General features: G+C 50.5%; 8 protein-coding genes across 8 annotated transcripts; 5 read left to right on the top strand and 3 right to left on the bottom strand.

The window, feature by feature from the left end:
* Nucleotides 1-290: 290 nt before the first annotated feature.
* Nucleotides 291-1,795, bottom strand: P168DRAFT_248157 (COP9 signalosome complex subunit 4). The gene is made up of 2 exons (XM_024834106.1): nt 483-1,795; nt 291-412 (listed from the first exon to the last, which is right to left on the bottom strand). The coding sequence occupies exons 1-2, from the start codon at nt 1,695-1,697 to the stop codon at nt 380-382; spliced, it is 1,248 nt and encodes a 415-aa protein (XP_024695663.1). The 5' UTR covers nt 1,698-1,795; the 3' UTR covers nt 291-379.
* Nucleotides 1,796-2,226: 431 nt separating this feature from the next.
* Nucleotides 2,227-4,174, top strand: P168DRAFT_287570 (transcription factor IIF subunit TFG2). Its single transcript, XM_024836603.1, has 4 exons — nt 2,227-2,921; nt 3,009-3,273; nt 3,332-3,528; nt 3,587-4,174. The coding sequence occupies exons 1-4, from the start codon at nt 2,658-2,660 to the stop codon at nt 3,980-3,982; spliced, it is 1,122 nt and encodes a 373-aa protein (XP_024695662.1). The 5' UTR covers nt 2,227-2,657; the 3' UTR covers nt 3,983-4,174.
* A 172-nt stretch (nt 4,175-4,346) lies between these two features.
* On the top strand, nt 4,347-6,343 carry P168DRAFT_248152 (CCCH zinc finger protein). The gene is made up of 4 exons (XM_024834105.1): nt 4,347-4,528; nt 4,578-5,316; nt 5,370-5,422; nt 5,514-6,343. The coding sequence occupies exons 1-4, from the start codon at nt 4,483-4,485 to the stop codon at nt 6,077-6,079; spliced, it is 1,404 nt and encodes a 467-aa protein (XP_024695661.1). The 5' UTR covers nt 4,347-4,482; the 3' UTR covers nt 6,080-6,343.
* Nucleotides 6,344-6,830: 487 nt separating this feature from the next.
* On the top strand, nt 6,831-7,558 carry P168DRAFT_87203 (uncharacterized protein). The gene is made up of 2 exons (XM_024842193.1): nt 6,831-7,165; nt 7,242-7,558. Exons 1-2 carry the CDS (start codon nt 7,021-7,023, stop codon nt 7,436-7,438), a joined length of 342 nt encoding a protein of 113 aa, XP_024695660.1. The 5' UTR covers nt 6,831-7,020; the 3' UTR covers nt 7,439-7,558.
* A 7,271-nt stretch (nt 7,559-14,829) lies between these two features.
* P168DRAFT_315591 (putative bZIP transcription factor) lies at nt 14,830-16,750 on the top strand (the record flags this gene model as incomplete). The annotated part of the gene is made up of 2 exons (XM_024839920.1): nt 14,830-15,605; nt 15,661-16,750. 2 exons carry the CDS (start codon nt 14,830-14,832, stop codon nt 16,748-16,750), a joined length of 1,866 nt encoding a protein of 621 aa, XP_024695659.1.
* Nucleotides 16,751-19,497: 2,747 nt separating this feature from the next.
* On the bottom strand, nt 19,498-21,429 carry P168DRAFT_86969 (tetratricopeptide repeat protein). The gene is made up of 6 exons (XM_024842192.1): nt 21,261-21,429; nt 20,625-21,193; nt 20,532-20,571; nt 20,385-20,478; nt 19,983-20,289; nt 19,498-19,797 (listed from the first exon to the last, which is right to left on the bottom strand). The coding sequence occupies exons 2-6, from the start codon at nt 21,135-21,137 to the stop codon at nt 19,723-19,725; spliced, it is 1,029 nt and encodes a 342-aa protein (XP_024695658.1). The 5' UTR covers nt 21,138-21,193; nt 21,261-21,429; the 3' UTR covers nt 19,498-19,722.
* A 727-nt stretch (nt 21,430-22,156) lies between these two features.
* On the bottom strand, nt 22,157-23,211 carry atp4 (F1F0 ATP synthase subunit 4). The gene is made up of 4 exons (XM_024838615.1): nt 23,169-23,211; nt 22,647-23,101; nt 22,353-22,575; nt 22,157-22,302 (listed from the first exon to the last, which is right to left on the bottom strand). Exons 1-4 carry the CDS (start codon nt 23,197-23,199, stop codon nt 22,277-22,279), a joined length of 735 nt encoding a protein of 244 aa, XP_024695657.1. The 5' UTR covers nt 23,200-23,211; the 3' UTR covers nt 22,157-22,276.
* Nucleotides 23,212-23,396: 185 nt separating this feature from the next.
* On the top strand, nt 23,397-25,242 carry noc4 (ribosome biosynthesis protein NOC4). Its single transcript, XM_024834833.1, has 3 exons — nt 23,397-23,827; nt 23,881-24,092; nt 24,152-25,242. The coding sequence occupies exons 1-3, from the start codon at nt 23,429-23,431 to the stop codon at nt 25,185-25,187; spliced, it is 1,647 nt and encodes a 548-aa protein (XP_024695656.1). The 5' UTR covers nt 23,397-23,428; the 3' UTR covers nt 25,188-25,242.
* Nucleotides 25,243-25,357: the final 115 nt, after the last annotated feature.

Raw genomic sequence — 25,357 nt, 5'->3', positions numbered from 1 at the left:
CTTGTTATCTCAGATGTGTGCTGGGATGACAGATTGTAGCCCCCTAGATACCTATCGCTGTAGGAATACCATTATGAGAGAATTGCCGAACGTAGTTCCTTCAATATCGGGCATGCTTCCCAGGATATAAGAACACCTGGGCCAGCTATTCGATTGTCTATATCGCACCTGCAGGGCTGTCTCTACACCCTCATTTCATCTTTGAATGAGAACACAGACGTATATAAGATAAGAATTATAGCGACATAGATACGGTAATGGCATGTCATAGGTTCATTCAACTCCCGTATCTGCTGTGCAGTACAGTCGTACTCCTAGTGTATGCAGCAATCTATCGCTCAAATTCAGTTCATTCGTGATTCGTATGTTATAAGCTAGTCTATTGCACAGGCTGTCCGCCAGGGGCAAAATCCTGTCATCATGGAAACGTAAGTATCATATTATGATTAGACAGCTAGGGAAGGGTTGGGTAGTTGACTTACGGGAAATGCATCCGTAATGCTGCTCGCCACTCTCTCCACATCCTCAGCTAGACCCTGTACGCCGGCATCCCACTGCCGAATGTGTCGACCTGTCCCACCGGTGCTCGACTCAAAGTAGATGACGCCGTCGATCTGGTCGATGCTCCCGCGCAGACGGCCCTGCTCGACCATGCGCGCGGCATATGCCTCAGCCTTTTCCCCGGCGCTGAATTCACCGCTCGCCTGCAGGCCCAGGATGGCGCCTAGGGCATCGGTCGTGATGTTCTCGTACAGCTTACTGGCGGCGACGAGGTTGTGCTCGACGACAGCCTTGTCCAGCACGGTGGTGCCGTCGGCGGTCTGAGCCAGCTGGTGGGGCGCCAGTCGCTCCGAAAAGGCCGCGACCTCGTCGGGGTTCAGCAACCGGTCGAGGAACATCTTCTCGAGGATGCCAAATTCTTCGACCGAGGTGGCGCGGTCGTCTTTATACAGTGTGGCCAGGATGCGGGAGCGCTGCGGGCCCGCGGGTCCCAGTACGGCGCAGCGGATGGCCGCTGCCAGCGCCTCCAACCGGTCGGCCTCGTCGACGCCGGCTGCTAGACTGACGGTGAAGTACTCCTGGCTGGCATCTAGGAAGCGGCGGTACGAGTCGTGGATGCGCGCCTGCGATAGCCGGAAGTGGAGCTTCAGCTCGTGGTCTTCGATCTTGCTGGGAAGGTTCTTGATCCGGTTTAGGACCGCCTCCGCACTCAATGTGTCGTCCTCCTCCAGATAGAGCCGCACGATCCGGACCCACAGTCGCGCTTTGGCATCGTCTGACACCAGCCGCTGCGAGCTGTCGATGTGGATCCCCCGCAGCGCTTGCGCGGCGAGGATGTAGTCTTCGTTTGCCTCGTATGCGTCAGCCAGCAGCTCTCGGAGCTGAGCGTCCTGTTCTTCAACCGATGTGGAGCGCGACTGGAGGAGGTTGACGGTGTGTTGGGCGACTTTGATTTGTGTCTCTCTGTCGAGTTTGCGGAGGTGGCTGATGAATGAGTCTAGGATGGGGCGGGCGGCGACGATGCTGATGTCTTCGTTGAGCACAGAGTCAATGTAGAAGATGAGATCATCGGAGATTTGGTCTTCTGGGGTATTCGACACGACATCGGAGAGGAGGCTGTCGTAGCGGGGAAGCTTGCTTTGAGGACTGCCGGACTGGATCTCCGCCAGGGCGGAGGACATCTTTTGCGAGGCCATGAGAATGATGACGACAAGAAAAAAATCCCTAGATAGACGTCATGAGATGTCAGGATCGAAGTGGGGTGGGTAGGTGGGAATGAGGAGGCGCAAGGGTAGATAAATAGGTGGTGAAACGATGGGATACTCGGTGGTGATGATGATGGACGACCGTGGAGACCGCTTATCGATAAGGACGCCGCGCAGCTGTGGGTGTTTGTATTGGCACCACCATGGCGTCCGTTTGACTATATGTCTACAATATGTGTTGAAAGATTCAAATTACTTGTAGTTAGTACTTGGAAACCCCATAGCCGCTTTAAAATTGTAGACATGAATATCATTGGGATTGAACGTTAATTGTTCGACTCGTTCGGATCCTGGCAGCCCTCTACTATACTTCCGGCAGTATCTCAGCCTGCAGTGTATGATCACGGGATACCATACAATGTCATGTGACACCGAAACCGCGCTAGTGAAACCTCGAGACGTCCAAAAGTTCAAATCCCCACCAAAATCAAGCCGATCAGTTCCCCCAGTGGTCGATTCGAAAGTGATCATTTTTTGGCCGTTGTACAAAGTATCTCAGAACTGGGATATAATAACATCGCTAGAATTGCCTAGTCTAGCTGATTACATTGATCATAATACTTTTGCTCGTTTCCTAATTGCTGTAGAGATTTGAAGGAATGAAGCCTGGCAGTCTGTTCGAGTCACGTGGTACATAGACGGAGGAGGTGACCACCGCTTTGGACACCGCCTTGGCCCAGGAAGCCTAGCAGCGCAGGCAGCCAGGCATGGTTGCATAGCGAAACCCTCAGTCTCAACATCACGTCACTTTCTCCGCAGACCTCCTTCATCGCATCGAAATCAACTTTATTCTCCCCGCCCTCGCGCTCAGTCGGGTCGCATAACTATCTAGTATATACTGCCGTAATATTTACCCCGTCCCCGCGTGACCGGTCTCGCTGGTGTGGCACCATGCCCCCGGTCAAGCCAGACCCCGATGCCGCCTCGCCGTACATCAAGCCCGATCCCGACAGCAAGGATGCCGTCCACGCAGACATAGGAGATGATGACATGTATGAAGATGCCGGTGACTTGGACTTCTCCAACGCTGCGCAGAGTGTGTGGCTCTCGCGAATTCCCCGGTCGCTGTGGCAGAATTGGGAGAACCTCGACGACGATGAGGAGATCCAGGTTGGAACTGTGCGGATTGAAGGACCCCCCAACGACATCAAACGGGTATGTTGCTACTTTGTTGTTGGAATAATGTCTCGCGAGACGCCTTTGTGGTCTAATTGAATTCAACTGATGGGGCCAAAATTGTAGGTCAGTTTGCGCCTCAACGAACGGGAGGACAACCATGAAATCCCCAAGGACTACATCCTCCAGCGGCAGACGATAAACAACGAGAATATCTCACATTCTACGCAGAACACTTATGTGTTCACGGAGAAGGAAATTCCTGGCGGCGATAACCGCATGGTGGTCTTTGGAGAGGCGCGATCAGCCCTCTACGAATCCATGAAGCGGGACGCGAGGAAAAAGGAGCGCAAGAAGAAATGGGAGCCGTATGTTCGGAGGACGGTACCAAGTATGCACCCATACTGTGTGTTTGGCAAATGCTAGAAGGCTTTACTCATACGTGATAGAATTGACCGCGCTGGTTGGAAGCGTCGGCGAGGAGTTCAACTGCCTCCCCGTGGAGAATGAGGAGTTCCGGATGCTTTCCGAGAAGAAGGCGCTCGAGGCTCTCAAACCGAAGCGGGAGACTGTCTTCATCGACAAGGTCCCCGGGAAATTGCTCCAGGCGAGAAATCTCCTGCCCGGAGAAAAGAGCGCCTTTGTGGTACGTTTCCCTTTATCGCATCACTGTATCATACTGGCCCGACTAATATACTCCACAGCAAGCGGCAAAGGGCCCCAAGCTCAAACCCCAGGAGAACAAGTCTACGCGTATGCCGCAGAACGAGCTGTTGGACCTGATCTACCAGTGCTTCCGCGAATTCAGATATTGGCCGTTTAAGAACCTCAAGGCGCGACTCCGCCAGCCGGAAGCCTATCTGAAGCAGACCCTGGAGATGATCGCGCATCTGGTTAAATCTGGTGATTTTGCCATGACTTGGGAGCTTAAACCCGAGGCCAAGGAAAGTAACTACGCGAACGCAATGGGGTACGGCGAAGCCAAGGAAGAGTTGCCCCCTGGTACCGACTTGAACTTCGACGAGGGCTCCGATGAGGAGGCCACCGGCTCGGGCATGGTCACCGATAACGATGAGATGCAATTTGAGAATGTTGTCTAATACAAGGTAGGGGGAAACCTTTGTAGCATAAGCAAGACCACGGCACGGAGTTTGGGTTTCCGATTTACTTTCTGGGTGGTATAAAAGTTGCTTTGGAGTTATTCACGGGCCCAGATGCCTAATTGAACCATACAATATATGGTAGTGAATCAGACTGGTAGATATATCACTACCAATGACAAAGTGATTACAAGTGAAGAAATAGTAACCAGTAGTGAATTAGACCGAAGACATTCATAGTTGAGTTATGTTGTCATCGTCCAGCAATATCAGGCAAGAACGTTTAGCATGTCACGTGCTGACACTCATAGCGCCACCGCTCGTGGTTCGTCATAACATCAAACACGACTCCCAATCGTATTTAATCAATTATCATCTCCTTTGTTCCATCCACCCATCGCGTTTTAAAGAGGGAACTCGCACTAAAGAATCGAGAAGACAGAGAAACAACAGTGGTCTTTTGTATTAACGGAGGCTGATTATTCTGTAATCAGACCAAAATGACTGAAGAGCAGGATCTCATGGCCAAGATCAGCCAGCTTGCTGGTAAGCGCCCCGAGGTGCGCTGTCATTCCTCGTTGCTGACTCCAAATAGGCCAGATCAACAGACACAAACAACATCCTCAGACCGAAGCTTCCCATGGCGCGTCCCATCACACTTCATATGTGTCCAGACACTCCCGAGCGCGTCCAGGGTGGGCACCATATCGCGGACGACCGTACGCGCGTGGGCGGGGCGGCGCGCCTTCGCACCGCAACCGAACGCTCGTTCTAAACAACGCAACAGGTTCAGCGACTCCCGCGAGCTCAACGCCTTCCACTGGCCCTGCGACAGACAATGATATTGAGGGGTCGGCGACGCCGAACGGCTGGGTCGCCAAACGCGACCGCCACATGCAGCTGATCAACTCGGCCATCTATGACAAAGAAGCTCAGGCGCGGACCAAAGCCATGGAAGAAACCCGGCAGGCTAAGTCTCGAAAGAAGGCACAGGCTGAGCAGACCAAAGTGCTCCGCTATGCACAAGGCTTCGGTAGACAGCATCCTACTAGCGCTGCGGCGCCGCAGATGTCTACTACCGCTGGACCGTCGGCTGAGTACCAGGTTTATTTCAATGATATGCCCTTCCGGGTGTCTCGAGGCGGCAGTAAACTCATTCGAGTATCTGGTGCGGCTCTAGGTGACACTGTGTTCGTCAGGAGAACTAGCTTACCGTTCATAGATGACCCCAATAAGATCAACACCACGCCGAAGAAGGTGACGCTCGCCGGTGTGACTTTCGTGCGGAGCAAAAATGGAAACCTTCATCGTCTTGGGGCGGTGACTTCGAAAAGGTGACGGTTTGTGCGACCCACACCACGAGGTTGGAAGCTCACAGCCACTACAGGAAACAAATGCCGAAGAAGAAGAACGAGCTGTGTACAAGATTTACCACCACGGGTACCGACGATTTCCCTCCATAAGCCTTCCACCTCACCTTTACCTTTTCTCCGTATACGTGAACAGTGCTGACACAGACCTCTGAATTTAGGCACCTGCTATAAAGGCCCGACCTGCCCCTACATCCACGATCCCAACAAAGTTGCCATTTGCAAGGACTTCCTCCAGACTGGTAAATGCAACGCAGGTATAAGTTGTGATCTCTCCCATGAACCTTCGCCCCACAGATCCCCCACTTGTATGCATTTCCTCCGCGGTCGCTGCGCCAACCCGGAGTGCCGATATGCCCACATCCGCCTGACACCGGGGACCCCCGTGTGCCGGGACTTTGCCAACCTGGGCTACTGTGAGAAGGGCGAGGCGTGTGAGCAGCGACACGATCACGAGTGTCCGGACTATTCCAACACGGGCACCTGCAATAAGAAGCGCTGCCGGCTGCCGCATATAGACCGGGCCGGGCAGATCAGGAAGAACGCCGCCATCAAGGCCGAGGGAGCCAAGGATGATGACGAGTCCGATGCCTCCAGCGAGGAAGAAGAGTACGATGAGATCGACTCGGATGACGTTGACTCAGACGAGCTAGACGATGAGCCTGAACTCATCGCAGGGAATGGCAGTGGCGAACTGTCGCAGCAGCAGGATTACATCCGCTTCTAATTATTTCCCACTAACTGCATTCAACAGTAATCGGACATTATACTGGAAGTTGGAGAAAAGAGAAAACAGAAGAACAAGAGAAGAAGAAAAAAGAGAAGAAAAAGTGAATAGAGGGGATGACATGATTATTGGTGGATGCGGTTCAGTAAATATGGACGCATAGGTTGATTGTTTCGGGTTGAGTTGGTAGTTGATACCCTATTCTTACAGCAAGTTCTTGGTACATGATTATCTGTTTTATTATTTAATTTATGGATGTTACAGTAAATCAGCTCCTGGTTTTTCAGTAGTGATGCATTGATATTATACTCGAAGACTCGGGATTCACTTTTAAGATGTAAATTACTATGTATGGTGATGCTCTCGATGTAGCACCGCAGCACTCCCCCCATGTTTAATTTGGCAATAGACCGGGTTTCTCACTCTAGAAATATTAAGAATACATCAAAGATATCAAGTAGGCCAATCAACCAAAAGACAGAACCGAACCCTCGCCTGAAACGCCGTTGTAGTCAGGCTGATCTTCCCATGCCGCCACCACATATATACATGTTTTCATAAAAAAAAGACCTCTAGCCCTCATTCCTCTAAACAACAAGCTACACCCCTCAATACAGATGACTGCACCCATAACTCGTCAACAACTTGGCAGGATCATCGGTCTAAAGAACGGATCCAATCCTGAATCGAGCAGACGCCCAAACGAAGACAGATATTTATAGCCACCAGTACATCACTCGAAACCGATATGTGGAGATACTACCAACCGGGTATACACACTTTTAACTAAACGTATACCAATGACCACACTTACGACAAACACGCCAAAGATCAATCCGGCCGAAAGATTCGTGCCACCCGTATCGTTTGAGCAGATCCCGAAGTGGTTTGTGTAATCCCAGACCGTTGCGAGGCCCGGCTTCAACCGGAGAGGTCATGCAATGCGCTGGTGTGGCTTCTCCTCCGCTTATAGCAAACGCTTTGTACGCCGTCCAAACGCCAGAACCAGTGGGGGAGTTGACTATCGCTGGTTTGCAGCAAACGAGCGGATCTTGGGCCTGGGTGCATTCGTTTATCGGTTAGTTGGTTAGTTACTTGGTGTCTTGGAGGAGGTGGACTGGCTGATTTGAATATTTGATATTGCCACCTGGGCGAAATGAAGCGTCGGTTGCTCTATTGGGTAGTTGTATTATGAGCTCGGTACCTACCTGGGGATCTACTTCGATAATAGCCGGCGAGGAATTTGAGGATTCAAGTATCGAGACATGCATGACAATCCCTGTCTGGTGGTTTGCATTTCGTGGACTTTCTGCCCATCTGTACTGCTGTTGCTGTCGGCAGTGTGTTTCTTCAAGATAGATGGGGACAGGACACTTGCAGTCTTGGGTTCGGTTCGGCTCTGCACCTGGTGAGATTAACAGCTGGCTGTTGGCGCTTCTTGCTCGACTGTATTGGTTAGGGAGGTGCATGATGCAAGTATCGTGTATTAAGGTGGCAGAGGATGATTCGTAGGGGACAGGGAGAGCAGTTTCATCGTCATTGTGAAACTCCAGTCGTTCTGCATTAGATATCAGGCACTACGGAGTACATAGTCATCATTCAGAATCGTTTCTTCGGTAGGGTATCTATAGCTACATAGGTAGATCCAAGGCTGGACATAGAATCTCCTGCAGTAGCCACCGTCTCTTTACCTCTGCCGATTTGTGGGAAATTCCCAGAACAATGCCAGCTGTACGCTTTTACGAGTTTGGCCGGGAGCATACTGCTGTACAGGGCTGGATGAAGTAGTCTTGCTTTGCATTTGCCACGAGTTGTTGGCATGGGGAGGAGGGTTGTCTATATTGACTTCTTCATATTTGCGATTACGTCTACACTTACCCCGAGATTGGCTCTCTCATTAGGTTCGTCCATGATCTGGGAGCCAAACATAGAGATGGAGAACTGATAGGATAGCAATACGGCTTCCAGGGCTGGAATCAACCAACAACGACAGGGATATGACGTTTCTTCTAGTAGATAGAAAGAGAACTACGAGAGGTGGTGCTCATTTGTCTAGAGTGTGGATATCTTGGACTAGAGTCGACCATAGTGATGTCCAGCCATATCATACCAATACTCGGGATTTGGATGTTGAGGATATTACCACTCTACAAGAGAGATATACTAGATGGGGTATAAACAGTGTGACCAACCCAGAATGCGAACTACAATAGCAATTCAAGAACAGTATAATCAACCCAGAATGCGAACTACAATAACAGTCTACCAATACTCCAATCCAACCAGTACACAGAACCAAAAGTGAAGCCATACCACCTCCTCCACCCCATACCTCCAACAGCAACAACCAACAAGAAAGAAAAAAAATCCTTAAAGCAGCACCCTCCAAATGAGTCATAACCATAAGCTCAACCCCCCCAAACTCAAGTACTGAATGAAACCAGGTACAACACACAGGCAAGCCAACCCCGACCGCCCACTCCAACGAACCTATCGGCGCCTCCTGCCCTAAGTTTAACTGCCCTAGCGGCCCTACCTTTCTGCTCTCGAGTCGTGACATCCTCTGGTAGGTCTACATGCAACCGTGGAGTTAGGCTAAGTGGAGGCAAAACATTACCACTACCTTCCTACCTTCTTGCTTACTACCTACTTACCTAGTAAGTGAAAAGGAAGAGTAGAGTAGAGTAGCTACCAGGGAAAAGGAAGCGATCCGATCACTACTGCGCTGCAATGTGCTGCACTGTAACTGCACTGCACTGACCTTTTCATCTGTGCCTGACGCATCTCACCACCCGCATTGGGTGGTTATTGGTTGGTGGACTCGCCTCCACTTGATTTTTATTTTTGTTTATTGTTTTGTTTTCAAATGATTGATTAGGTGTTGTTATTATTTTTGCCTACCCGATAGCCAGTCACGGCTGGGATGGGATTGGAAATGATGGCTTCTGGGGAAGAGACAGGTTGGTTCCGATAGGGGGAGCGTGGGAGAAGGTTATGGGGTTGTTTATTTATTCTGATGATTTATTCAATTTTAATACTTGGATTATTTGGGTTAACTCATACTGTCTATAGAGGTACTTGGCAGTTACATTGGCAGGGCGATGGTATAGAGTAAATCTGAGGTAACACCTCTATCACCGCTAGATTGCTGTTTCACTTCAATTCTATAATGAGATACTACGGACTCCTACGGAGTACTTTTGGATTGTATTGACTATAGTAGTATCTGACATATACTATTTATATCTACCAGTATCCATCCTTTTCATTATTATTATCCACAATATCATCATTATAATCAAGCCGATTACACCTTCTTTATAGCCACACCAATATCCATACATTGTATCAAAAAATCCATAGTTACTTGTAAGCATCAAAAACACAGACCACTTCCACTTCCCATTTACTCGATCAGCCAAAATCAAAAGCACGTTGCAAATGATCAGCAGCAACAGGAGACCTACCTTAAGCCATGCAGAAGTCAAAAAAAAAAAAAGCCCATGTTGGGCCACAACCCTTTTGCATCATGCTTATGCACACGAGTCCGAGCCTTCGCGCATCACTCTTCATTACTGCCGCCTTACTAACCCTCATAAGTAAGAATTAACCCTCTAGTAATTATCCAATCTACGAAGTAATTTATGTATTATCTGTGGATGTCAGTACTCACTGACTGGCAGATTCGAAGAGGAGACGCCCCACTATGTTTATGCATGCTATACTAGGCTGTACTGCTATGCTAGTACTACTACTGCTAACTACTGCTCCTGCTACTTGCTTAGTACTCAGTACTTAGCAGTTAGTAGTTCTTAGCTACTTACTGCCTTCGAACTTACTGGCTGGATCCGTGGCTGGTGGACTGACTAATTGCGTGGTCTGGTCGGCGTTCTTGTCGTCGTCGTCGTCTTGTCGCCGTTGCCGATATGGCTGGTTGTTGAGGATGGGGATGGGGATGGGGATGGGGATCCATCTATTCGGGAGGGGCGGTTCGTTTGGTCGCTTCGTGATGGATGGATTCTTGGTTTGGAGTGATGCTGAGGAATGGAGTGAAGATCGTAATTATCTTTGGTTTTGTTTTGTTGATTATTTTATCTGTTGATTTTATTTTATTCGGGTTTGTTTGAAGAATGTGTATACCGCCAGAGTGAGTCACAGAGAAGAGGTTATCTTCGCGGGAACCGGCTGGTGAGTACGAGTCAGTGAAACAGAGAGCGGAGGTCCTCGGCACAAACCACGCCTTCATAATTGAAATTAATAATTATCCATGTCATTTTCTCGAATGAATCAGAAGAATGGAACAAAAGAATCGAAAGAGAGAAAGAGAAAGAGAGGGGCGGATATGCTAGTAGCCCCAGCCTCTCCGCTCCACTCAGCAAGTCAACAAGTTAGTAACAAGATGGGTCCATTTTTCTTTCTACACCGCCAGAACGGCCCTCGTCATCAACTCTGTTGCCTCTCCCTTCCATTTTCCTATTCCTTCTTCCTCGGCGGTGCGAGGGTGCAAATCTCCGAGATTACTTCGCATGGGCGAAAGACAGACAAAGACAAAGGCCATGTGCGACGGATGGACGGACGGACGGACGGACGGCACATGACGGTCTGACTCTCTCCCTCGCACATAGACTCTCTCTTTGCTTGGTTTTTACTTTTGTTGTGATTCCTGTTGGTGGAATTGACCGGATGGATAGTGGCGAATGGATTATGGATGGATTATGGATGGATTGGATCCATCCATCCATCCATCTCCATCTGGTATCTTACCTACCTACCATACTGTCGGAGCCAATGCCGTGCAGATCTGCAGTTTTTTTCTATTTCCGTACGGTTTCTTGGGAGGATGGGATGCTGGTCTTTGCTGTCGATACTTGATTTGGCTCTGTAGTTGCGGGCCGGAGGGATTCGTAGACCTTTTCTTTTCTTTTCTTTTCTTTCCCTTCCTTGTTGGAGGAGGAGAGATGGGAACTGAACACATACATGCATGCATTTATTCAGACGATTATGGGGATTGACTAGGTCGTATCCTGGGGCGATACGTAGACGCGCAGGTAAGGAAAGACTGTATGGGGTATGTGTGTAGGGTGTAATCTGAGCCATATGGCACGATGCACAGCTGTCGGGCGTGACTTGATTTGATTTGACCTTCGTCTTGTTTTTCTTCATTCATCATGTTGGGTTGGGGGTGTGGCATGCTCATTTACACACGCGATTATCGCGAGTGCCGGCATCAATTCAACGACACGATACCGAATCAATTATTCAGGCTCACAAGAGCTTCATCTTTTGGACATTTCTGTTGACCATTCGGTGTGTGCATCTGGAAACGTGGCATGGGTGTATATGGCCGACAGGGCAGACGTTGGGGTCTGCTTGACCGTGCAGCATCATCAAGCACAGGAGACAGACAGACGGACAGAAACTGAAACGCGGACGAAATGTCGAGGCCCCTGGTCTGGCAGCCTGGGGGATGCTTCTGCTGCTTCGAGAAGACCGCCTGCCAGAGGGTGTGTGTGAGTCACACCTCCCGCAGTCTAAGGTACTATGTACCGGCTGGGTTGGGCAGTGGGTCGGGTTGACCGTCGTGTCTTTGTTTCATCTTCGAGCTTGTCTGCTTAAGTGGATTTGGGTATTAGTAAGGGTATATTATTGGTGGTATGTTATATTATATTATGGGGGTAGTATTGGATAAGCAACAGTTGCTTAGAGGTACCTGGTTGGTGACATCCCGTTTGGGTAGGTCTGTTGCTCCTGTCACGGTCAAGACGGTGGGTTCATGAAGCGGTGGAGTGGTTCGTTCTGGAGTGTGGTGTCTCAGGGTACGATATGAAATCAGGTACGGAGTACACGTTGCAGAAGAAAGGTGCTGGTCAGGGGCATCGCGATGGGATTGGACAGTGACCAGTGAGGAAAGTCTACAACGGTGGTGATGTCGGCCGACAGAGTCGATGTGACTCGACTCTGGGGGTTCGGCGATAGGAGACTCTTTCCCCAATGACCTCATGAGCATCACAATTTCGAGGAACAGCGCAACACCGTATCGAGTCCATTCCTTCTAAGTGATGCTGAACGGTCAACGATAATGTCGGCGATGGTAGTGGTGCACCATGTCATACGGTACCCCTCTCTCTCTCTCCCTACCCCTCCTCCCCTCCCCGATATCCGGATAAACATTTCCACCCGTTTCGGTCGATCCCCTCGACCCAAACTCGCCTTGTCTCTGCCTGAGCAGGGTCGGTCTGAAACGCAGGATCGCACCGGCATGATGACATCGTTGAGCGGAGTCCCCGCGTACTTCCAGCTGGGTCTTTACCCTTTTGAGATAGGGTCTGCCTCCCGGTCTAGCAGCCTTCCCGGGGATGGTCTGGCTGGCTGGCGGTTGAATACGGAGTGATGCAATCTATCGTGCTGGAGAAACAACTGGATGGATGGAGGGGGATACCCCTCGAGTCTACTAAACTGATGCAATAGTGAAGAATAAAAGCAAGACGGATAAAACATGGCAAAACAAGGCCATCCAGCATGTCTCTACTCCGTACTCGATCGATCATACTGTATGGCTGGTTGGCAATCCAATCTGATCTGCCGGTGCTTTCCAGGGTGCATCTGGTGCATCTGCCCTGCTTCCGCGGTACATCCTGTCATCGCCCGAATCGGTGGACGGGGCAGCACGGGGACCGTTCTCCTTGCCTTACATTATGATCATCGAGGATGGGTTGATGAGGAAATGATGGTTTTACCGGTTTCGGCAGTAGTCATCTTAAATATACTCTACTATACTGTACTAAGTTATTCCAGACTTATGACCGACTTTTCTGCGTATACTACTTTACTGTATAGTGGATCTCTGGATCTCGCCCGGGCCGGGCCTGTGTACCAGCGATGGTCGTTCTTTGGGTGTATGAAACATGGATATCCTTGTTCCTCTTTCTCCTATCCTTTCTCCTTATGATGTATTATTTCTTCCCTTTATTTCTATCAGTCTTCCTTTTGAGATAGTCGGATGATACAGTAAGCATGGTCTATCCTAAAGACCTTTCCCTGGTAGGTCAAAAAAGCCCGAGAGCGCAATACCAGACGATACGGCCCATCAATACAGCTATAATTAACCCGTCACACCAGGTATAGAAATGATTGGCCGTGGGGAGACCCCTCCCGTCGAACATTCTGTCCATCTGATCAGTTGTTCCGTGCCCCTCCAACGTCCACCGTATGGTTTTGTCATGTAGGTGTATTTTATCCATCAACATCGACATACTTCTTGCGGCCCTTGGGTCGATCATGAGTGATGCAATGGCCCAGGCTGGCGCACGGACTTTCTCTTTTGACTTACTTATTTCGTATTAATTGATTATTCTATGATTTCTATTGTATATTCTGGTTCAATCCTTTGGGCATCTGTATAGTGAGGCCAAGAGTCGGTAGGGCCGGTTGGGTCAGGTACCTAGTACTTTCTGATATGATCATGATATTCTTGAGAATAGAGACGCTCAATGCCAATCACCGAGGAATCCCTGTGATCTTCTCGTAGTGGTCGTAGTGTTCCTACTAGTATCATAGGATGGAGTAGTCAGTATCGGCAATACAGATCGACCGCACCCGTGCGAGAACGATGGATTTGATAGATGCGATAGGCTCTCGATAAGGCTGCCCCACTGGAGATGGCGGTAACGATGTTCTAGTATTTCATGGAAGTTCCGTTCTATGGAGAATACCTAGTAGGAGTATACGGTTCATGTTGTTGATTGTGTATATACGGATAGACTGGTAGCTGTCTAGATTCTATCCAAATGTAGAGAATCTAGATCTGGGGATCCCGAGCTGTATAATGTTGATAACCTCACAGACCCAAGTAACCCGATATTAACTAGGAGAAACTGTAGAGAGAGGTCACTCCAGTAGAGACTAGGTAGGTAGATTAATCATACAGCTGCAAGTCTGCCCAACGAAGCATCCAATAACAACCAGCCGTCTAGCTCGGGAAGCATCACAAATCGCCGCCTCGTCTCTTAGACTTTCCCGCTGACCGCTGGACCTGATGAGCTTTGGCTCTCCAGGTTGGATGTTTTCTATGCTTCTGTTTATTTTTTTGGGGATTTTCTCTGTATTTTTCTTGGATGATTTTCTTAATTTTATCTCTCCTTGATTTTATATTTTATATTCGATTTATTTATTATTATCCAAATTCAAATCAAATAGTTTTATTGTTATGATCAGATCTCTACTATCGTTGATCCAGCCTTGGTCTTGAACTAGAGATCACCGTGAGAATCATTCGAATCATATATCATTCTCTCTCCCTCCGGGTCACTTGCTCTCTCTTTCCCCTCTCCATCAACATCATCATCTTTCATCCATCCCATCCATCAGTGATAAACTCTCCCCCCGAGAGTCTCTGTCTCATCTGATCCCCCAGAGAGACCTTTGTACTTTGACTTCTCTTTCCTGTCCCCACCCATCCATCTTCTCCTCTTTTACTCTTTACTCTTTACTCTTTACTCTTAACTCCTCTTTGAGACATCTTCTCTACTTCCCGTCTTCTGTTCCCTCCATCGTTACACTTGATTCTTCCTGCAACCATCCCCAAACCCCGCACCCTGGACCTTTCTACTTCTCTTTGCCTCTTCCAGACCAAAGAAAAAATTTGAAAAAAAAAACAAAAAAGAAAAAAAGAGGAAAATCCATCGGACACACCGCCTCTTCCTGTCATAAATCGACCTGTTCCCTCTACCAACCACTTCCCCCATACCAGCATGGCGAGATACTCTCAGCCAGCCTATGATTTCTATCAACAATCTCCCTCCACATTAAACGCAAAGCCCTCATATACGGAAGACGACGAGATGAGTGTATTAGACGACAAGATCCTGGACTCGACCTCCCCGGAACTGGCCTCGTCCGTCGGCGACCACCGACGGTCGTCTTACGAACAGGCCCCGGAGGCTTTTGCGCATCGAGATTCCGTCTGGTCCGACTTCTCCCAGCAGACCCGTCATGAGTCCGCCCACCTCGCTCACCCTCTCTTTGAGTCCGCCCCCAACCCCTTCACCCACCCTACCTCTACATACGGCCACCAGGCATCCTGGCAGATCCCCAAGGACTCTGGTTCTTGCACCCCCGCCGCCATGTATGAGCCGTTTCCCTCCGATCTGGACAACGGCTCTTCAGCCCCGTTCTCCGGCGGTGCGGTGGGTCCCGTCAGCTCCATCAACGTTCCCTCCATGTCATATCGTGCGGGCTTGAACTACCCCGGTGCGGTCGCCATGTCCCCCCAGTCCAGTCAGGGCTGGATGCCCGCTGCCACGGACATTTCCGATTCCATCACCCGTCCCACCAAGAGCCCTACCTACCGACATGGCTCGCCGTTGACGGTTCGACGGGACGGCATCCGGAAGAAGAACGCTCGTTTCGAGATCCCGGCGGAGCGCACGCTCAGCAACATCGACCACCTGATCAGCCAGTCCACCAACGAGGATGAGATCAAGGAGTTGAAACAGCAGAAACGCTTGTTGCGGAATCGTCAAGCTGCGTAAGTTTTTCATCTTTCTATTGATTTCTGATCGATCGCATACTAACGAATACAGGCTGGATTCCCGTCAGCGGAAGAAGCTCCACACCGAGAAGCTTGAGGAAGAGAAGAAGCAGTTCACCCAGGTCATCAACGACCTCGAGGAGGAACTGCAGAATATGCGACTGCGCGAAGCCGAGCTGCTCCGTGAGAAGGGCGAGTGGATGGCCACCCGTGAGGAGGTCTCGCAGTACCTCACCAACATGCACTTGGAAAAGGACGAGATGATCCGGGTGCACACGCTGGAGACCGCGGACCTTCGCAAGAAGAACAACATCCTCAAGGAGACGGTGGAGAAACTGGAGCGCCAGGGCCGGTCCGCCGCCCCCGCCAACGTGGCCCCCGACTTCTCCGAGTTTGAGAGCATGATGGACAGCAGCCCGTGGGAGGACTTCACCATGGTCAACAGTCTGTCCCTGGACGCGGATCCCGCGCCCCAGCAGCCGATGGCCGTGACGACGAACGAGAAGGCCACCGACCGCCCCGCTAACAGCGACTACCCCTTCAGCTGGAACGCCTTCTACATGTGCCTCCTCTTCGGTGCATTTGTGGCCTCCAACAACACCGCCTTCACCTCGCGCGCGATCCCCCAGATGTCGGAGGAGTACCGTGCGGAGTCGGCCAACGTGCTCAAGGCGGTGCTGTCCGCCACCCCGCCTGAGCTCTCGTCGGCCGGTAACCCGGCCGGCGCCCCGCTGCCGACCACCATCAGCGGCGCCGAGATGGCCCAGATGACCGGGGGTGCCGCTCCCACGTCGAACCTCGACGAGCTGCACAACACGTTGACCATGGCCACCAAGGAGCAGGAGCAGGAGCAGGTCTTCGCGCTCAACCCAGACCAGTACAACTCCTTGACGACCTTCGAGGACACGGACCCCAGCTACAAGACGCAGCAGCCTTCCAACCTCCAGCAGGCCCTGGCGGCCATGCGGGGCAATGCCGTCCACAACCGTGTGCCATCCAAGGCCACCTCGGACGTGTACTCGCGTTCCTTGATGTGGGATCGCGTGCCCGACAAGGTTATCCAGGATTTCCGACGGATGGTCCAGGAGTATGGCGGCGCGACACCCGTGAAAGAGGAGAACCCCGGATTCGCCCAAGCCTGAGTAGTCACCGATAGTCCCACCCCCGTTGTCCAGAAAGAAAGAAAAAAAAAGATAAACCTGCCATCCTGCCCCCGCCTGCTCCGCACTCCGCACTCCACTTGCTCGGGTTTCTGCTTCCAAATCTCGCCTCTCTTCTGTCCTTTACCATGAAATTATGCCTACGATCTACGACTGTTGGCCAGAAATTAGCCAGAAATTAGCAACATTATGCATGCATAGACAGCCTACCATTCTTGACCTGTTTACTGTTTCGACTGGAAATTCTCTTGACCGACTTAGCCTTGATGACTTACGTGACCAATTTAGCGCCTGTGTTTATTACTTTTTTCGCAACTTCGGATTTTTCGGCGTATATACTGGATTTCTTTGCACTTATCGTCTCCGGGAATCGGACCCGGCAAATGGATGCCACGGACCATCATACATAACACAGTGATTTTGTGTATATTCTCTCTACTTCTTCGTGTTTTATCATCGTTCTTCATTGCTTCGGGCCAGCACGGGTTGAGTACAATGCTCGTTGCTACGCGAAGCTCGGCACACAGTACGTGGCTTTGGGACGGATTGTCTAGCGATGGCGTTATCCTTTTGTCTCTTTCCAGCGTGAGCGAGTTTGATTTGATTTGATTTCTATTCTATTCTGTTTTTTGTTTTGATTTGATTGATTTGCTTGGTTGCATTGCGAGAGTGGGCTGAAAGGGCCGAGGACGGCACCTCTTATGATTGTTATGATATGACCGACATGCTTACGACGACGGGATGTCCGTTAATGTCTTATACGTTTGTGTTTTTCTTTCTGGATAGCCGGGCTGCCCCAGTCTGGTGACCCTCGGGTTTTGTCAGAGCACCTGAGTGTCTCTGATTCACGTTCTTTACCTACACTTTATTTCCTTTGTCACTTCGATTGACGCTGTCATCCATCCGTCTGAGAATGGGACAGATACATCCTTCACATATCCTCGCATCCTCGATATGGCGAGCGAGCGAGCGATATTGACTTGGGCTAAAAAGGCCCGTCCGCTCTTTACAGATTATATATTTCCTTTGTTGATTGATTGAGTTGAATTGGCTGTGACTGGGGTTGTGACTGGGGCTTGCATTGTATATATGGCCACTACATTTACTTCGTTGTGGATGATAATGATGGTCCAAGATCGGTTCTAAAACACTAAAATTCTTCCTTACTTTATCTACGTAATGATCAAAATACTACTATCTACGTAGTGATATAACCAAGTACTAGGACTGACCTACAAATCTCCAGACCCTGAGCGGGGTTCGAGGGGCGGGGCGACATGAGGGGAATGTAATAAAATCAATAATAGTAATGGGATAAAATGACATGACATGACATGACATGACATGACCTCTCACATGACAGCATCCCCTGCACATGTCTTTCTTTTCCATTTTCCAGCCACAGCCACACAGCGTACAGCATATACGTACACATACACATACAGCTACTGCATACAACATACCATATGCAGGGTAAGGTAGGTAAGGTGAGGTAAGCAGTTGTGCATCTGACCTGATCTGATCTGACCTGACCTGACCTGACTTTCTACTACGGGGTACTCCGCGGTAGGTACAGTATGTGGGTGGCATCGTTATTGGTGATGCCTGCTTGCTTACCGCTTGTCTGTTTGTCTGTCTGGTTATTTATGTGTGTGTGTGTAGGCTGTGTTTATGGTGTTATGGGGCTGGGGTAGGTGGGTAGATGGGTGGGTAGATGGGTGGGTACATAGATAGATACCTAGATAGTAGGTACCATCGATAGGCGAGAAGTACCACAGGAATTACTTACTTACTTACTACGTAATACTGCTGCTCCCACTCATATACTGTATACTCTTGACTCTAAGTACCTACAGGTACCTACCTACCTCAATAATCAGACAAACTAGTACTATACTCCAGTCTGGTATTGGTGTGTGCAGATGTAGCTAAGTGTCACTAGGTGCGTAACTATGACATTGAGATATGTGTATGTGTATGTGGTGGTGGTCATGGTGGTATTTGAGGGAATGTAAGCATTATGATTGTTTCACTTGTCAATGGTTTACATGGGAAGATTGATAAAAACATGTTGAGAGTGGCTGTTGACTGCTGTCGTCGTCTCGTAAAAAAAATAAAATAATATAATATAAATGAGAAATAGAAGTGGGGGTAAATATCATTCAATGATATGCTCAACTCATCTCGGCCGAACGTTACCCGGTGGAGGCTGTTCCTAACGTCAACGTTCCTCTAATGTAGTTCTCTTTCCAATAATAGCTGCTGTGGTGCTTCGTCTTCTAGTCCGTGCTGAAGAACGGTTTGTTCGATAGCCGCACTATCTTGCACTGTGCCGTCGAGGCACGCACAGACAGATACATACCATCCGGTTGAATGGTATAGTTCTTTCTTTCTTTCTTTCTATCTCCCTGGGCTAAGCACATCTCGTATTCCCGTCCTAGTCCTTGGTAAACAGCATAGCATAGCAAGGTAGAGCAGAGTTGCAGCGGTTTCAGCTCCACCATCCATCGAGACAAGGCTGCGAGTACGAGGCTCTCGACTGGCTGGCTGCCGGCTAAAGAGCACCATGTCAAGGCCTAGCCTACCGTTTCGGATTGTACTTTTCTTTCCAGATCCTAAGACTCCCGAGTCAGCGTGGGTTACTTACTCTAGTTAGGTAGGTAGGTGGGCGGGTGGGTGGTAGGTGGAGAGGCGGAAAAGGAATGTGGTTGGTTGATGCTTCGCATGGCGCTGGTGCAGAAGGATCCGTGAGAGCCTATCAGTTGGGCCGCTGCCAAGCATGACTGGCTTTCTACTGCACGTAGACAGTAGACACAGACCCCCTCTTCTCACCTCTGCGGGTGATGCTGTGTAGATCATCTGGATGATCGTGCTTTTCGTATGGGGCGGTGGTATTATACGCAGTGAGGCATGGAGAGGGAATGAGAGGAGGGGGTAATGGGTAAAGTAGGCGCTCAAACATACCATGAATTTCCCACTAATTTGCTCCCTTTTTGCTCGGCCAATCGGTAGTATTTGGCTGCTGCGAACTAATTGGACAATTATAAGTCAGTAAAAGGTACCATGGCGAGCCTGAGGATGATATTCGAGCCGCAAGTGAGGCGGATCTTAGGTAGGCATTGATGCCCGAGCTGCGGATCTGGTCTCGGAGACGGGCAAATCACGGCGATATCTGGGATAAGGGACTATCCGATGATCCAATGATCAAACTCACCCTATCCTTCTTCCCCCCGAATCCTTCCAGGTAGCACCAGGCTACCTCGTTCATGGCGTCCGTGTCGCCTAGGTTCGCCGCCGTCTCGAAGTACTGTCGTGCTGCCATGGGGTCCTTTTGCACGCCCCAGCCGTTGCGGAAGCAGTTGCCCAGTTCGAAGATCGCGAGCACCAGCTCGCCTTTGGCGATCCCGCCTTTTTTCATGCCTGCTTGCAGGGCTTGAGACTCGACTGTCGCGGAGTTGGTTGCTGCTGCTGAGAGGTAGGTGATGGCGCGTTCTGGATCTTCGGGACATCCCCAGCCGTGTCTGATCGCTTCGTTAGAAAGAACGGACCCTTAGGCATTGTGGATGGTATGGATCGACGGCCATCGAACCCATAGACAGGCGAAGATAGGTCTCACCTCAATGCAAGCCCATAAAGCACTTGACTCAGCGAATTATTAGCACCGTACGGATCTGCTAGCTTCCGAAACATCTCTGTCGACTTTTCTAACTCTGTCGCATACAGTATCAGCACAAGTCCAACCCCCCGCTAAGATCGGTCTTACCGCCAGCCTCGTGAAGACGAATCGCCTCTTGGATATTGACCTATATCTGTCAGAGCCTAGTTTTCTTTCCATCCGGCGCAATATTCGACTTACATCCCCTTCTGCATCAACACCACTATGACTAGAACTTCTCGATCGTGACGAGCCCGGCGATAATCCAAGTTGCGGATTGCCCTGTGCTAGCATTGTCGCCCGCTTCTCCCACAGTGCCTCCCTGTCCTGTTCAGACCCTGCATCCGAGGAGATCTGAGGCAGATCAGACGGTATATGAACTGAGGGAGCGCGGTTGCGCGAACTGGGCCGGTCCAGGCGCAGCAGCTGCGACAGTCGTCGCGGACGAGTAGTCGAGGGCGTCTCCGGAGACAGGGGTTCGTTCGGCGGCGACGAGCGATGGAACGGATTGAAAGACCGTCGAGGCGACGACGGGGGTTCCGCATGATGAGCGACGGTAGGCGAAATGATGACTTCATGCGTCGTCGTATCCGATCGGACGAAGGTGATGTCGGGGACGGGGTTCACCGACGCTGTTGGGATGCCTCTCGCATCCTGTCCACTGTCGGGAACTCCGAGCCTCTCCTTTTTCTGGAGGATGTCGCGCAACGGCATGGCGGCCTTTACTCGTATGTATCGATTAACAGATGGATTGTTTGCGACAACGGTGGCTTATCACACGAGGTCAGATTATCGCGGGGTGGGGGCGAGGCCCTATCCAGAGTAGGTGGAAATTACTAGGCGTCCTCGTGCAGGAACTGCGGGAATCAATGACGATAGAATGAAGTAAATAAATAGATGCATCAAAGGGAAATCAAAAGGCGTGAAATAAGCAGGTGTTCAGATCCTGAAATAGAACCTTGACCCCAGGCAGCACAAGCCACCTCCATGATTCGGTTCTATTTGTGGCAGGGCACAAGGCTGGGGGCTGTGTATATGGTTTGTCTTTGGTGCCTGTGATTAGCACGGACTACCGCGTGATATTGATTGATGTTTCGGGTTCATCCATGGATGGCGGCCTGTTCCGGCACTCTGATTGCCCGGTTCTGGATATTTCTGTTCATGGTTTGATGAAGCATGTCGCATGTAGACAACGCTCTCTAGTCTGTGTTGGCACGGATTTTCTGGATGAATGACTGTCATTGTCTCTGTACTCTGTATTCTGACTGATGATCTCTATGCTAAAGGTAGAACCCCTAGACTTATAGCCAGTCAAAGCACTAGACCAGCAGTTCGAGAAAAGTGGAACTCAAACTACTCCGTAAAGTCGACGCACTTCAGAATTTATTTCTTATTTCTGTGTATAGATTTGTCAGCTTTTATACAGCTGTTATGCATATCAAACGGTCCGCCCAGAAATCTTCGAATTTTTTGATGGGATATCATGGATTCTTTCATTGTTTCCTCGCTTTTACCATTGTTGATTATTTTCTATATCTGTCTCCTCTGTTTCTTCTTGTAGGCTACTGATATTGTGTAAGACAAAATACCTGTGGTAAACAAAATAACAAAAACAAGACCGCTATAACTACCATCATTGTGGACTACCTCAGGGAAGCATTCCATGTGATGCTCTCTCTCTCTAACAACTAATGAACAACTAATGTGTGATAACAAAGATGTAAACTGGTTCTACATTATAGCCACCTGTTAAAGTAGATTTCTCAAACAGTATAATGAATTGTCTAATTTAGCACAGAAACTGGTTTAATTTGTACATGGTGCTAATAGTGAAGCCGTCATTCCCAGTCCGTTTACTGGGCCTTGGCGGACATGATGCCTAAAAGATCATTAGTAGTTGATCGGAAGGGGAGTTAATGCTAGACTTACGCTCCACATCGGCAACGCTCTGGGACAGGATCTGCTGGAGAACCTTGGGGCTCTCAAGCTCCTTCTGGATCTTGCCGATGATGGTGTCGGCAAGCTCCTTCTGCTGGCGCTGCTTAACCTGGCCCTCGTAGCGAACCCACGAGTCCAGAACCTGCTTGGCCTCGTGGGCCAGAGCAGTACGCTGCTCGAGCTCGTAGGCCTGAGCCTCGAGCTGGGCGGTTTCCTACATCAATTGTCAGCACCCCTCCTTGATCGTAGGACTGAAATATTGAGGATAGAAAAGAAGTCAATTACCTTGGAAACAGCAAAGAGCTGCTTGGTCAGGTCAACAACGCCGGACAGCTCCTGGACGTTGGTGATGCGCTGCTTGACAGCGTCGGTGTGGTCAGCACGGGCGGAGTTCAGGATGTCCTTGTACTTCTGGACCTGGCCCTGAGCCCACTCGCTGTACATGGGACCACCGTACTTCGCAGCGGCAGTGAAGACGCTGAGAAGACAGAAAGCAGCCACGGTTTCCTCGTTCATGACGTAGAGTTCGTTGCTGATGGCGGCCACGGAGATACCGGCAGCGGCGGAAAGGAGGGCGGTCTTGGAGACCAGCGAGTTTCCGGGCACAGCATCGAGGATGGACTGAGCCTTCTTCTTGGGGTCCTCGGTGGGGACGTTGGAGTTGAAGCGAGCCGCGGTCAGGTTGGCAGTGACGGGAGCGACGGTGCGCGAGGAGAGGGTCGGGCGGAGCCGGGCAGCACCTAACGGGGGGGTTAGAAATCATATTCAGGGGGTCAGATGCATTCTAGCGAGTCGATTATGGCATACCAGCGGCGCTCTTAACCAAACGCGAAGCCATTGTTGCAGAGGGTAGACCAGGTCAGGATGTGAAGGGTGAACGGAACTGAGGAGTTGAGACTTGAGGTTCTCGGGATGGCGCTTTGGGCGGTGCGGCAGACGCTAACCGCTTTGGGCTTGGTCCCGACATTCGGAAAAACCGCTAACCGAGGATCTTCAAAAATTCATGGTTTCAGCAACACGAAAAAGCACCGGCAAGAGAAATTTCGCCAGACACGCTTTGAATCACGATGCCGTCTCTTGTGGATGGAGCCTCGAGCTCGAAAAAGAGAAAGAGCGTCAAAAATGCTACCGCTCCCTCATCGAAACGCCGCGCAGTCGCCGAGACCGACGGCCCTGATGCGATGGACGACCTCTTGCGCTTGGAGGAACAGATATCGGAGTCACGAAAACACTATAACAACATCGCAACGTTGATTTCCAAGCTGGGTGCCGATGAGGACCCCAATTTGGCCGTGGCAGTGTCGCTCTGCCGTGTTTTCAGCAGGTTGATCGCCAGCGGAAGCATGACGGAGGCCAGCCATTCCGCTGAAAATGAAAAGATTGTCGTCGCATGGCTGAGAGAGCGCTGTCGAGAGTACCAGCGGTCGCTGGCCGGTATCATACGCAAGGGTGACGCATCGTCTCAGGTTCGTACCCAGCCAGCGCTCGCCTGTCGCGGATTTCGCCTAACGTCTTGCAGATCACCGCCTTAACGTTAGCCATGCGCCTTCTCAACGAACGCGCGACACACTTGCACGGCGAGGATATACAGGTGTGGATATCGGGCTTCTTCAAGAACATCGTCGAAGCAGTTGTCGAGGCCAAGGACGGACAGGCACTGCGGGCGGAGTTTGTCGAGAAATTTGCGAAGCAGTACGAGGACGTAAGATACTACACCTTCACGCAGATCTCGTAAGTATCCTCAGCGAAGCCCTATTCTGGACCAGCAATTGCTCACAACTCCTGTCTAGTGAGTACGCATCAAGCGAGAGAGACGAGGAGACTCTCGACTCCATCATCTCCATCATCTCCGCGATCGACACCGTCCCCGAGCCGCAGCACAAATTCGAAACCTTCTACTCCAAAGCCAGCAAAGCCAACAAGAAGGTCCTGTCATACAACGCGCACAAAAAAGCCGCTCAGGACGCCTGGCTCGCCGTCCTCCGCGGCAACATCTCGCAATCCCAGCGCAAGTCCCTGCTGCGCATCATGGCGCACACCATCGAGCCGTGGTTCAGCCGCCCCGAGCTGCTCATGGACTTCCTGACAGACTCGTACAACTTCGGCGGCGCGACCTCCCTCCTCGCCCTCTCCGGCCTCTTCTACCTCATCCAGGAAAAGAACCTCGACTACCCCCAATTCTACCAAAGACTCTACTCCCTCCTCGACGCCGACCTGCTGCACTCCAAACACCGCTCCCGCTTCTTCCGCCTCATGAACACCTTCCTCGCCTCCACCCATCTCCCCGCCGCCCTCATCGCAAGCTTCATCAAGCGTCTCGCCCGCCTCGCCCTCAACGCGCCCCCCACCGCCATAGTCGTCATCGTCCCCTTCATCTACAACCTCTTCAAAAACCACCCCACCTGCACCTTCATGATCCACCGCGAGACCCGCGATCCAGCCCACAAAGCCACCCTCGAAGCAGAAGGCATGGACGACCCCTTCGACCCCGCAGAGCAGGACCCCCTCCTCACAGGCGCCGTCGACAGCTCCCTCTGGGAAATCCACTCCCTCCAGCACCACTACCACCCCAACGTCGCTGCCATTGCCCGCATTCTCGCAGAGCAGTTCACGAAGCAGTGGTACAACATTGAGGACTTCTTAGACTACACCTACCAGGGTATGATGGTCGGCGAGCTCGGCACCGAGGAGAGGTCCTTCAAGCGTGTCCCTGTCGTCGAGTACCAGATTCCTAAGCGTATCTTTACCGATCGTTTGCTGCAGGAGGATGGTGGTCTGGATACGGCGCAGGGGAGCTTCATGCGTGGGTTGTGGGATTTTGCGTAATGGGTTGTGTTAAGGTTTATAAAAATGGATAGGTTATTTTTAGTTTCGATTCGAGCGTATTTATTAGACTTTTTCTTTCTTATACTACTTTCGTCTTCATAACGTCCTCCATTATCAGTGAAGGGTCTACAAGCCCATTATAGTCAGATAAAAAAATATATTGATTCAAT

Source organism: Aspergillus campestris (genome assembly GCF_002847485.1).
Source record: "Aspergillus campestris IBT 28561 chromosome Unknown P168scaffold_2, whole genome shotgun sequence".
Classification (NCBI taxonomy): Eukaryota; Fungi; Ascomycota; class Eurotiomycetes; order Eurotiales; family Aspergillaceae; genus Aspergillus; species Aspergillus campestris.
The sequence above is the reverse complement of the archived record's forward strand: the minus strand, read 5'-3'. Positions and strand labels throughout refer to the sequence as shown.

Bases quoted from the DNA above. Each gene is read 5' to 3' on its own strand.
- noc4 (XM_024834833.1), top strand. From the start codon at position 23,429: ATGCCGTCTCTTGTGGATGGAGCCTCGAGCTCGAAAAAGAGAAAGAGC. The intron at 23,828-23,880 runs GTTCGTACCCAG...AACGTCTTGCAG, and splicing joins AGGGTGACGCATCGTCTCAG to ATCACCGCCTTAACGTTAGC. The intron at 24,093-24,151 runs GTAAGTATCCTC...ACTCCTGTCTAG, and splicing joins TACACCTTCACGCAGATCTC to TGAGTACGCATCAAGCGAGA.
- P168DRAFT_287570 (XM_024836603.1), top strand. From the start codon at position 2,658: ATGCCCCCGGTCAAGCCAGACCCCGATGCCGCCTCGCCGTACATCAAG. The intron at 3,274-3,331 runs GTATGCACCCAT...CATACGTGATAG, and splicing joins TGTTCGGAGGACGGTACCAA to AATTGACCGCGCTGGTTGGA. The intron at 3,529-3,586 runs GTACGTTTCCCT...TATACTCCACAG, and splicing joins GAGAAAAGAGCGCCTTTGTG to CAAGCGGCAAAGGGCCCCAA.
- P168DRAFT_86969 (XM_024842192.1), bottom strand. From the start codon at position 21,137: ATGCCGTTGCGCGACATCCTCCAGAAAAAGGAGAGGCTCGGAGTTCCC. The intron at 20,572-20,624 runs GTAAGTCGAATA...TGACAGATATAG, and splicing joins GTGTTGATGCAGAAGGGGAT to GTCAATATCCAAGAGGCGAT. The intron at 19,798-19,982 runs GTGAGTTTGATC...TTGTCCAATTAG, and splicing joins TCGGGGGGAAGAAGGATAGG to TTCGCAGCAGCCAAATACTA.
- P168DRAFT_248157 (XM_024834106.1), bottom strand. From the start codon at position 1,697: ATGGCCTCGCAAAAGATGTCCTCCGCCCTGGCGGAGATCCAGTCCGGC. The intron at 413-482 runs GTAAGTCAACTA...CCATGATGACAG, and splicing joins GCATTACGGATGCATTTCCC to GATTTTGCCCCTGGCGGACA.
- P168DRAFT_87203 (XM_024842193.1), top strand. From the start codon at position 7,021: ATGCGCTGGTGTGGCTTCTCCTCCGCTTATAGCAAACGCTTTGTACGC. The intron at 7,166-7,241 runs GTTAGTTACTTG...GGCGAAATGAAG, and splicing joins ATTCGTTTATCGGTTAGTTG to CGTCGGTTGCTCTATTGGGT.
- atp4 (XM_024838615.1), bottom strand. From the start codon at position 23,199: ATGGCTTCGCGTTTGGTTAAGAGCGCCGCTG. The intron at 23,102-23,168 runs GTATGCCATAAT...CCCCCCCGTTAG, and splicing joins TTTGGTTAAGAGCGCCGCTG to GTGCTGCCCGGCTCCGCCCG. The intron at 22,576-22,646 runs GTAATTGACTTC...CAATTGATGTAG, and splicing joins AGCTCTTTGCTGTTTCCAAG to GAAACCGCCCAGCTCGAGGC.
- P168DRAFT_248152 (XM_024834105.1), top strand. From the start codon at position 4,483: ATGACTGAAGAGCAGGATCTCATGGCCAAGATCAGCCAGCTTGCTG. The intron at 5,317-5,369 runs GTGACGGTTTGT...CAGCCACTACAG, and splicing joins GGGGCGGTGACTTCGAAAAG to GAAACAAATGCCGAAGAAGA. The intron at 5,423-5,513 runs GTACCGACGATT...CTCTGAATTTAG, and splicing joins TACAAGATTTACCACCACGG to GCACCTGCTATAAAGGCCCG.